Source organism: Neolamprologus brichardi, chromosome 5, assembly GCF_056152115.1.
Source record: "Neolamprologus brichardi isolate AB-2024 chromosome 5, ASM5615211v1, whole genome shotgun sequence".
Taxonomy (NCBI): domain Eukaryota; kingdom Metazoa; phylum Chordata; class Actinopteri; order Cichliformes; family Cichlidae; genus Neolamprologus; species Neolamprologus brichardi.
Genome location: NC_142108.1, coordinates 7,231,985 through 7,243,057, shown reverse-complemented (window position 1 = coordinate 7,243,057; position 11,073 = coordinate 7,231,985). Strand labels below are relative to the sequence as shown.

Below are 11,073 nucleotides of genomic sequence, written 5' to 3'. Positions count from 1 at the left end.
TACTGCGCGCCCGCGTGTGGTCGGGTCAGGCGTCTGGACGCCGGGTAGCCTGTCAAATGAAATCGTTTAATTTGCTAAATAGTCTTTCTCGCACTAGTCAACTTTGCTCCCGGAGGACGAGGCCCGACGAGCCGTAGCATCAGCAGACATGTCTTACTGCAGGCAGGAAGGTAATTTTTATCTTCTTTCATTCATTTTTGCTTCCATGGCTGAGCAATGTCACCGAGCGACCCACCACCACCATGCTAGGCTAACGTCTACACCCAGCGAGACCTTACTGTTTGTTACAGTATGTAAGGAAACCGGCCAGCCTCCTGCTATAGTCAATACAGCTTTCAAACAGATTGCAGTACTTTTTGACTTAATGCTGTGATTACTGCAGTAAAGTGCATGTAAAACAGTGACTGCGGTGCTGTTAAACAGCTAGCAGTGTTGCTCTTGGTGCTGCCATGAGTTTCAAGCAGCAGGTGAAAAGCCAGTCACTGTCATACTTATTATAGCTTTTCACCTGTCCTTGTTCTTCAGTCAGCACATAATCTTCTCAGTTAATTTTCAAAGTGGAGCCAGTTGTTTCAGTCAGCAAGCCTTTACTTGTTGCAGCAATGAAAGATTATAAATGAAAGTCATAGACCCAGTAACCCATTTCCTCGTGTTTTTGTGTTTTGCCTTGTTTTCATTTAAGGTAAAGATCGCGTCATCTTTGTGACGAAGGAAGACCATGAGACACCCAGCAACGCTGAGCTGGTAGCGGATGACCCCACCGATCCATACGAGGAACAGGGTTAGTCTTTCAGACTGTATAGATGTGCTTTCCAAAAGACTAATTTGATTTATTTGCTGATGTGCAGTTGTTTGCTCTCCATAGTGTAGTGGCTTACACATTTGCCTGACAAATGAAAGATCCCTGGTTCATCTCCTGAGAAGAGACACAAATCCCTGTGGCGATACATCAGGAAGGGTTTATGATGTGAAAGGATCTACCCACTGTGGCAGGTTCTTGTGAATAAGGGTGTAGCTGATAGTAGCTTGTTCTTATTTAATGATTATAATACTGTGCAAGTTCTAAGCCACCCCTCACATCTTTATATTTTCCTTCCAAGGAGACAAAATGTTTTTTGTTTTTTGTTTTTTTAAGTGGTCTTGATCAATAGTTCTCACAGTTTCAATGTTTTTCTTTGGAAATTGACAGCTTTTGACACTCATCTTCAGTCTAGACCTTGTACCTGACCATTTTCAAAGGGTTTTGTTTTCTTTTATTTTGTATGCTACTTAACAGTAACTTATAACTCATTTGAGTTTAAAAAAAAAAGAACCAGTATGTTCTTTAAAAAAATGAAAGGAAGCTGGACAATTGGAGCACAAAAGAAGAAGTGGCAGGCCTAAAAACCTCTTTACAGCAAATGAACAGTATCTGAAAGTCACGTCCTTAAGAAATAGCAAAAATTCCAAAGACCTGACACAAGACCCGAGAGATGTATCTGGCTCTTCATTTGTTGCTGAAGCTTCATCAGAAGTGGTCTCGGTGGAAAGATCGCTGTCAAGAAGCTATTTGTTAATGAAGGGAAAAAAGTGGCTGAGTCAAATATTCACTTTTAAGCTCATTAGAATTCTGCAAACTCTAAATTTGCCTTAGATGCTGTTTTTCCATGTATGTTTCCACATCTTTTAGTAGGTTGCATCTCCACTGAAAATATGAATTTGGAAGGTGACTGAGGACTCGTGCACAGTACTGTATTTGTATAAGGTTGATGGATGTGACTGAAAAGAACTGAAGAAACAGTTGGACGAGAAAGAAAAACCTGGGTTGTCATTAAAAATAGATTTGTTTATGTCATTGTGCTATTTTTCGTACCAGGTTTAGTTGTCTGGAAACCACATAAACACATTAACCAGAGACCGTTCATTTTTAAAGAAAAAAATGATTAATTATCAGTACCCCCCTTTTCTTTTCTTTTTTTTTAAATTTCTCAGATAACTTTTGTGAAAACATTTATGCCATAAACACAGAAATGTTTCTTTCTCTTAAGACCACCTCATATAAACAACATTGGACCCTCCCTGAGCACTAAATATCTGTGACTAATTAAGCAACAGTCAGATCTACTTTAGGTTATTTTGTAATGAATAGTTAATGAACAAGACTGTGTGTATGTGACTCATTCGTAAAATACCATTTAGGCTTGGAAACTGTGTGGCTCAGTTTTTTGTGATACTGTCCGCTAACAGCTACACATCCAGATCTCTCTTGGTGATCTTGGTAGTGCATGATGCACTACTTTAGTTTCATTAAACATTTAAGGTTTTCTGCTAACCTGCCACGCTCTGGTGTCTTTAGGCCTCATCCTGCCAAATGGAGACATAAACTGGAACTGCCCGTGTCTGGGCGGGATGGCCAGCGGACCGTGCGGCTCTCAGTTTAAGGAGGCCTTCTCGTGCTTCCACTACAGTAAGGAAGAAGTGAAGGGTTCCGAGTGCATCGACCATTTCCGTAACATGCAGGAGTGCATGCAGAGGTACCCCGAGCTCTATCCCCAGGAGGCCGACAAAGACGAGTCCGCCACCCCGTCTGACAGTGCTGCCTTAACGTCCGAGAGCGACTCTACTGCGGTCACCTCAGCTGTTTCGTCTGACAGCACCTCACCTACAGACGACCAGACCACCTGCTAGAGTTGATTAGGTCAGCGTTAGAGACTTGTCCAAAAGGAGCTCCAATTGGTCTCTTCTCCCCAAGCCTTCAGCGAGGGACTATTGATACAGTTCTGACACTCACAGGAAATCGACGGGCCATCAGGAGAAGAATTTCAGAGAGACGTAGAACATGTACACAAATACGAGCTGCTTTATTGGCTGAACACAAAAAACCTAATTAAGTTATCTGATTATTGACAGTGGGCCAAGTGATTTGCTTCAGGGACATCAGCCGAAATGCTCATTTTTATGCAGTGCAAACATCACTTGCCACCAGTCAGAATTTCAGCATTTGTAACTGTATCCCGAGGTCAGTTGTGTAGGAGTATAACTAAGCATTTATATTAGTCCATCTAAGAAATCAGAGGTAGATCTTTTGATTTGAGTGACGCTCAGCTTTATTTTACCTCAGACAGTTTTTTAGCACTTCAACTTGTTTTCCACCACTCGAGACCAAAGCAGAAATAATCGACAAGAAAGCTGTTGAAGCATCTGTGCTGTTTTAGATGTTCTGTTTCTGACTTGTTGGCATCATGTATAAACCTACTGAGTCTCCATCTATAACTGTTAGTTTGGTCATCTCTTCTGTTAGTTTTCTGTCTGGCCTGTCACATTCACCTGTGAATGCATTAATGTTTTTGTCATTTTAATGCAATCACGAGTCTTCACTTGAATGCTGTGGTCACCACTCGTGGTTTTTCCAGATTAAAATGATTGCCTAACATTTTCAATCTCCATTTTACTTTCATTCTAAAGAGAGAGGGCAGTGTCCCAGTTTCTTGTAGGATAAACATTTATATTTATTAGACAGTCGGCTGTGCTCGTTCTTCAATGCTCAGATTTAACAAGGTGCTGGCAGTGTTACAGAGTTTTGCGTTTTTTATTGACATCATAGTTTACGCAGTTGTTGCAGGTTGGTAAGCGCAACATTCACATTTGGCTGCACTCTGGTGGCTCTGCAGGCTACTGACGCACTTACTTCAGCTCATTGTCATGAAAGCAGGCTAAAATTATATGAACTTTGTTGTCCTGCTTAAAGTAGATATTAAAAGATGAGTAAACTGAAACGATAAGGGGGTGCAGGTGGTCAGCAACATTACCGGAGTAGGCTGTGGCATTTGAATTTTGCTCAAATGGAACTAAAAGATATCAATAATCAGCCCCCCACACAGTACACCCCTGAATTATAGATCCATGGGTTCACTTCACGTCAGATCAGCACACCTGGCTCATGTTCAGAGTCACTAAAACCACCTTCCTCTCTGCTATGCTTAAACTGCAGCAGATCTTCCTGCACATCTATCTGCATATCTAAATTCACAGAGTCCAAGCCACATGATTGGCTGATGAAATATTTTCTATATGAGCAGGTGTAGCTGATGACGTGCCTGATGTTTATATGTTAATTGCAGTATTTCACACTTGGTTTTCTGCTAATTAAATAAAAGGAGATGTAGTATTACAGGAAGATTTGTTAGCTTAACAAATCAAAGTATTTTTGCAGTAGCTATCCAGATCCAAAATGAATCTGACTATAAGGGGAAAAAACAAGCAAAAATAAAATCAACTATTTATACAAATTAGGTCTTTAACATCAAGTACAACACCACCTAAGTCAGACCACTTTAACATCCATTCACTCTCTTATGCACATGTTTGATGCTTCTCTTCAGTTATGAAGCCTCAACGAGCTTGACAAGTTTGACTCCTAGATTTTCAGTCCGCTATCTGAATTGGTCACTCACTCATGAGTATCTTGTAGAATCCTTCTGGATTGCATTCCTCCTCATATTTAGATCATATAGATCAGCGGCATCCATTTCTCAGGCTGTTTGATACAATCAGACCTACACGAGGTGTCCATGGAACCACGATGCTCTGCATAGTGACGAGCAAACGGCCCGTTCCACGCTCCTCTTTGCCTGCAAGCAGGTACTCCATACCTGCGAGAGAAAAAAATAAAGATACTGTATATGGATTCAGTCTAAAATGTGAGTATTTTTATTGCAGGGATCTCAAACTCAGTGGGCCACATATGAAAGAAATCTGTCAGCATGACAGTTCGGGCTTGAATTGCCCAGATGGTAATTATAAAGCAGAATGTTTTCGTTAATTAATTGGCCAATTTTATTTATTTGTTTAAAAATGTAAAAAAAAAACCCAAAACAAAACCATTTTTATAAAATGTTTATATTAGATTGTGATAAATGGTAGATTATCTGTCATGTAATTGTTTATGAAGCTTATGCATAATAAGGAACATCTGTATATTCATTACACCATTTCCACTTCCTACTGCTGTGAAACTCAATGCTGACATCGTTGCTGTTTTCCAGTCATCTTTCTTCAAACCAGTCAGCCTCCCCTCTGTGTACTTTAAATTGTTCATTTTCCCTTCTGGACTCCTTCGTGCAACCCACCTCCTCGCCATCTCTGCCTCACACAAGTCCCTTCATCCAATCCTCCATCCTTTCGTCACCACCACTATCAGTGTCTAGACTTCTGGGCATCCTGCATCCTGTGATGGCTATCACTACTGGGATTTCATTCTGCTGTTATTGGGGCATCAGTCTAATCGCCAAATAGCATAATTGGATTCTATATATCAATAAGTCATATTCTTAGTATTGGTATAAGTATTGGAGTCTTCTAGGTTTAACATCCCTGCTTTATTGTTATTGATGGGGGATAATAGTTGGTTTTGCAGATGCCTTTTAAAGATTTGCTTGAAACATTTCTTACCTGGGTTTAATATGGGGCATGTGCAGCCACGGCTGGTCCAGGACAGAGGATAGATAATGGTGATTCCTAAGCGCAGCGCCACCTTACCCGATCGAAGGACCTTGCGAACTTTGACGTGAACTTCGGCATGGCTGCCTTTGTCATGAGCAGACAACACATTGGCCTTGATGACTGTAACAGGCCACAAAGAAAGAAAACAGAGAGATCATTCTGAACCTTAAACCAAACTGTAGATGTATGTAATGTTTTTTTAATCGAGTGAAGGCTGGACCTTTTGTTGCTTACCATAATCATGTTTGGTCTTGCAGAGCTCAGACGCACTTCTCAGCTTTTTCTCTTTACAGCTACACTTCCCTGTGTATAGAAACAGAGTTATGCTCTGTATATTTACATAGGAGAAAAGTGGTTGAACCAGCGTTATTTATCATAATGCAGATTAACATCACCTGTGTAATGCAGAGCAGAGACTGTGAGCTCCTGAGACAAGTGTGTTTCTTCTTCAGTTGGCAAAAAATGATCCAAATCAGGTATTTTCCCACCAATGGGCACATTTAACATTTGCTTATTTGTGTAGCTGTAAAAGTGGAATAAAGCATGTGATTATTACCAATTACTCATCATTCATTAAATTTAGTCTGATAAGTGAAAAATATCTACCTGTGGAGACACTGGCCAGTGAATGGATCACATTGGTGGGGGCATGTGCAAGGTTTGCATCCCTCCCCTCCAAAGCCCCAGTAGCCAGGTAGACAGTGGCTGCAGCTTGTGCCCCCTACACCAGATTTACAGTGGCACTGGCCACTCCTAGGGTGGCACCAGGGTTCCTCCTTTCCAGGTGGAGAAGGAAAAGAACCCTGAGGATCACACCAGCAGCCTGAGTGACAAAAGTTAATTAAAACAGTTAGAAAAGTGCCAGCCAATGGAGCTATAGCATTTGTAAGCTTCCCCAATGTTAAATCTGTTTTACTAATAAAAGCTATAGACATGTCAGCCAACCCAATGCCACAGTAAAACACCCCTCTGCCTTTTGACTCTTACGTGTGCACGTGTGGGGGAAGCTGAGGGGCAGGGATGGGCGGCGGTGGTAGCCATAGCGACAGCGATGGCATCTACGCCCCGCTGTGTTGTGCTGGCAGTCCTCACACACACCCCCACTGAGTCTGCCAGAGGAAAGCCATGCCCGCTGAGAGAAGTGGCAGGTAGCTGCGTGACCATGGCACTCGCACTCTTTGGTTGTGAGGATGTGTGATGTCACAGCGATCAGAAGGATGAGAGAGATGAGAGAAAGTGAACAGGTAACACACTTAGCATGGTCCAATTTAAAATTAAAGTAACCAAGACATTCAACTGTGTATTTAATTTAAAAGGTTTGGACTCATTAATTTTTTTAGGCAAGTGAACACGATTGCACACAAATAACCATGCATGTTACTACCCTCCCATCTGGAGCAATGCTTGGTTCAGTATCTTGGTCAGGAGGAGTTGGGGTTTGCACCACCAACTCTGCAACTAGTAGACAACCTGCATTCCACCACATCTTCCTCTAACTATTCCCCCCCCCCCCCCCCCCCCCCCCCCCCCATGCTTTAAAATCTTCTCTCCTCTCTGTTATTTTCCATCCATCCATCCATTCGCTTCCGCTTATCCTTTTCAGGGTCGCAGGGGGCGCTGGAGCCTATCCCAGCTGTCATAGGGCGAGAGGCGGGGTACACCCTGGACAGGTAGGAGGAAGCCGGAGTACCCGGAGGGAACCCACGCAAACACGGGGAGAACATGCAAACTCCACACAGAAAGACCCCGGCCTGATGCAGGACCTTCTTGCTGTGCGACAACAGTGCTAACCACCGTGCCACCGTGCTTTGTCAGCAAAACAGCATCTCACATACGTAACAGCTGTACGGAGCTGCTGTTGGTCACTTACTCTGGCATGGGTTGGCCTCCCCACTGCTTCCATTGGCAGGCCTCCAAGGTTGATCATTGTAGAGCGGGGCGCACTTGTCACAGTGATCTCCAGCTGTGTGGTGAGTACACAGACACCTACCAAACACCTGGAAGACACATCTTCATCTACATTTGATTTTGTTGCAGATGCCTGCTGTACAAAGAACCATAAAATATGTCAAGGCTGTTAATGTAAAGTGTAAATTTAAAGGACCTTTAACTGTGACCTAATCTAATCTCTTTAAACCAATATTCTGAGTGCGTAATTAATTATTTTTGTACCTTTTTCACTTCAGTGTTTTATCTTTTCCTTTTGATACAAGCATACATACATGCAGGATAAAATGCTCACCATGTTACTGTCCTCCGTTTCCTTGTTTCCATTGTTGTGTGGTACACAATACTCAGCATGTCCATGGCACAGGCAGGTGCCTCTTGCCAGTAAAGTATAAATAGCATAAGGTGCTGAAGCAGAGTTTTCTGAACTGGACGGGGGGGTGTGGACTGAGGATGTGAAGCTTGTCCAGCGTCCTGGGGGGGTCAGAGCTGGGCTACAGGTCTGGGACTTTAGCAGTCTGACACGGAGATTTGTGATGGTCAGGTGAGAGAGGGCCTCTGGACTGTAGGGGTCGAGTGTCATAGCACTGCTGGGGTTTAGAGTACGTAAGATGACCTAGAAGAAGAAACATAGCTTTAAACTGCACTGAATGAAACATTTGCACAATGCATTATATCCAAATATCCTCTACCTCTCCACCCGTGCAGGGTGCAGCATCAGTATAGCGGGATGTACACGGTGACCCTGGCTGATCAAAGTCATCAGGCAAACCGAATTCTAAGCTGCAATTATACGCAAAAACCTTTAAAGCTTCCCACGTCTTTCCAAAGTCCACTGAGCGTTCAATGGCCATGGCAGCAGGCCGCGGTGACTTGAACACCAAAACCAAGTGAGTAAGATAGAATTTCGTTTCCAGGTCTAAACGTATCTCATCATGCTGCCCCCGCATGGTTCTACCTCCACCTGATGCCCACCAGGTATCTGGATGCAAGAAAGGGTCATCAGTCATGTGAAGAGCTGGGTGAGGATCCTGAGAGCAGGCCTGAGGACTGACAGAAGGTTGGGGACACAGAGGATGCTGGGATGTGCTGTTCCCACAGCAGTTGGAGAGGGTGAACAGGGTCCTGCCACTTGCCAGGTTTCCTATGGGCGGACTACAGGCACGGTCCAGGCAACTAGAAACTGAGGCAGAGGGTGAATGAGAGTCAGTGAGAGTGTGAGACAGTAGTGGAAAATGTTTATTCCGTGACTGAGCAATACAGATCGTTCTTTTGATCTGGCGATGTCCGTGCTGCCAGTGCGTTTTCCAACACATGGCATTGCGGACAAAGCCAAAGTGCTGCTCATTACGTTTTCCATGAATATTTAATTTGCCTGACCGCTGTGCTGTCACAGAATCCTGTCCTGCCCTCCCGACTGGACAGCGTTAAGACTCGGGTTACATGTAATGGAAGGACACAAAGCTGTCAGACTATCAAATGCATCAGGAGCGAGCGTAACTTTTGCTTTACGTTTGGGACAAGATCTAAAAACACAGCGAGTTCTTCAGTGTCATAGAAATTTACGTTCTTTACAATAACTTAAAACATAAGCCGAAATAGAGGGCACAAGGTCGCTGCTGATTTTTTTTTTTAGAAATAAGAGCATCACTGCAAACGGATGATGCGCCTCACCTGCTTCGCTGCCGCGCATCACAACCAAAAATAGCCAACCGAGAGCCACCAGCATCAGATGTCGAGGTGTCCCGAGCATATTAGACAGCGTTGTCCTCGTCCCTGCTGTGTTTACAACATGCACGGTGCGTCACACGCTTCCCCGCAGAGGTGGGTCCCAACATAATGTGTGCCCTAATTAACAGTCCAACTCATTTCTTTGGCTAATTACGCAATGCGCAAAGTGTCCAGATAAATCCAAGAGTAAGTAATTTTTTCCCCCCTCGATGTCCTTCCAGGAACAGTGCAGACGTCTGAGGCTCAGTTCATCGTCAGGGACGGCTCTCTCGAACAGATGCGGACTGTGCGTTTCAGGTGCACCAAATGAGAAGTCAGTCTTTCGGCAGCGAATTTAAAACGAAATATTGCTAATTTGCACGTGATAGACCTTCTATGTCCTCCATACTGCTCCAACTAAAATGCAAATAAACTCAAGTAAACATTTCCACGAATATCCATCCAACGCGACATCTGTGTGCACCGCCCAAGTCCAAAGCTCCATGCATTTATGCACAGAGAGGAGTGTGGGCTCTATTTATGGATCTCCTTCACCCACCCACCCACACGCTCACACAAATAAAAAAAACCCTATTTTACTTCAATCTGCCAATCTTTTATCCACATTGTGGTGCGTCGTGCGCTCTAGGGAAGGGACGTGCGATTTCAATGTCAATCAGTCTCACACACGAGCTAAACCAGGTCCCCTCACTAACCTTAATAGGGCTATTTAATTACTTTATCTGCTTCTGCCCCTTTGTTTTTCAGTAGCATTAATTCCAAGTCATAATGCTCTTTGAAGTCTGTAGCGGGAAGAAATCCGAGTGGGGAGCCAAGAATACTCATTCGTGCAGTTATTTGCAGCTTGATGGACATTATGGCAACAAAAGGAACATCCAAATGAGAAGGACAAGAAAAGGGCAATTCTTCTTTAAAAACCGGCTGCCTGGATAGATTACAGTGACGTTTTTCTTTTTAACACTGGAATATAAACACATGTTCTGGTACTTAAAAAACATACCGTACAGTTCTTCGCTGAGCTTGATGCATTTTCTCTTCCTGGCGCGCACACACACACAACAAATTAGGACAATAAACACAATGTCTCCTCAGTTTTATGGCTTAACTTCAAATAAAGGGGCGCTCGGAAAATCGGAAGAGTCGCACAGAATTGGATTGGTTTCCATAAACGTCCCCAGTGACATAGAAAGTGTTTGCAGGACTGCCTGCCTGGTTGTGTGAAGTTAAAAAAAAAATGGAATTAGAAAGATTAGCATGGACCAGCCATGATGTATTATTTTTGTTACCTTCAGAAAAATTACAGTTAATTTTCATTTTACCTCTACAATAAATAATAATCCTTGAAAGCGCATTTCCTGTCCTTTATGTCTGGATTTAGAATATTCGAGATGACATTATTTATGATCATTTATTTACATTTAAGAATATATTTCTCTTTTAATACAAATATAGAGAGCTTAGTCAATATGGACAAAAAAAATCTATTTAAATTTGTTAATGCAAAGTCAACTATGTCACCAAATTTCATAGGAAGTTATTATCCATCCTGCTCATCTGTCTCCCTCAAAATGACTGACAGAGTTTTCCTAGCCCACCTGACTGTGTGTGATATTTTAAACTGGGAGCCATTGCATTGCAATAAATACTTCTAGCCATTAAAACAGTGCAGACCCCCACCAATGTGTTTTGAACCTTGAAGCCAAAATGAGCAGTTAAAGGCAATTTACTTGCAGTGGTGATTGCTTGTTGCTCTTTAAAATGTTTTATAGCTCTGCTGCAAACTTTTACCTCAAACCTACAATTTTCAAGCCTTTTTCAAAATGATAACACTCAGACGCAATAAGAACTTGTGCTAGAGCCAACTATACCACAGCAATGATTTGACTCTGTGCTATATCCACTACCCGTCCTCCT

The 11,073-nt window shown here is 42.9% G+C and overlaps 2 protein-coding genes across 3 annotated transcripts; one reads left to right on the top strand and one right to left on the bottom strand.

Moving 5' to 3' along the window:
- chchd4a (coiled-coil-helix-coiled-coil-helix domain containing 4a) lies at positions 1–3,410 on the top strand. Its single transcript, XM_006784647.3, has 3 exons — positions 1–170; positions 683–781; positions 2,336–3,410. Exons 1-3 carry the CDS (start codon positions 149–151, stop codon positions 2,665–2,667), a joined length of 453 nt encoding a protein of 150 aa, XP_006784710.2. The 5' UTR covers positions 1–148; the 3' UTR covers positions 2,668–3,410.
- si:dkey-202e22.2 (netrin-4) lies at positions 2,700–9,635 on the bottom strand. 2 transcript variants are annotated; one of them, XM_006784648.3, is made up of 10 exons: positions 9,103–9,635; positions 8,121–8,611; positions 7,724–8,044; positions 7,352–7,478; positions 6,469–6,657; positions 6,088–6,304; positions 5,877–6,004; positions 5,716–5,784; positions 5,431–5,601; positions 2,700–4,631 (listed from the first exon to the last, which is right to left on the bottom strand). In XM_006784648.3, exons 1-10 carry the CDS (start codon positions 9,179–9,181, stop codon positions 4,495–4,497), a joined length of 1,929 nt encoding a protein of 642 aa, XP_006784711.2. In that variant the 5' UTR covers positions 9,182–9,635; the 3' UTR covers positions 2,700–4,494. The 2 variants fall into 2 exon arrangements, with proteins under 2 accessions (XP_006784711.2, XP_087696710.1); XM_087840584.1 differs by lacking the exon at positions 9,103–9,635 and having other exon boundaries at positions 8,121–8,744.
- Between the last annotated feature and the right edge of the window lie 1,438 nt (positions 9,636–11,073).

What these genes read in the sequence shown, in the direction of transcription:
- si:dkey-202e22.2 (XM_087840584.1), bottom strand. Translation starts at nt 8,744, where the DNA reads ATGTGTTGGAAAACGCACTGGCAGCACGGACATCGCCAGATCAAAAGA. An exon ending in GGAGGCCAACCCATGCCAGA is followed by an intron (nt 6,658 to 7,351) that starts GTAAGTGACCAA and finishes TCACAACCAAAG; the next exon opens with AGTGCGAGTGCCATGGTCAC. An exon ending in ATGCCCCATATTAAACCCAG is followed by an intron (nt 4,632 to 5,430) that starts GTAAGAAATGTT and finishes TTTCTCTCGCAG; the next exon opens with GTATGGAGTACCTGCTTGCA.
- chchd4a (XM_006784647.3), top strand. Translation starts at nt 149, where the DNA reads ATGTCTTACTGCAGGCAGGAAG. An exon ending in GTCTTACTGCAGGCAGGAAG is followed by an intron (nt 171 to 682) that starts GTAATTTTTATC and finishes TTTTCATTTAAG; the next exon opens with GTAAAGATCGCGTCATCTTT. An exon ending in CGATCCATACGAGGAACAGG is followed by an intron (nt 782 to 2,335) that starts GTTAGTCTTTCA and finishes TGGTGTCTTTAG; the next exon opens with GCCTCATCCTGCCAAATGGA.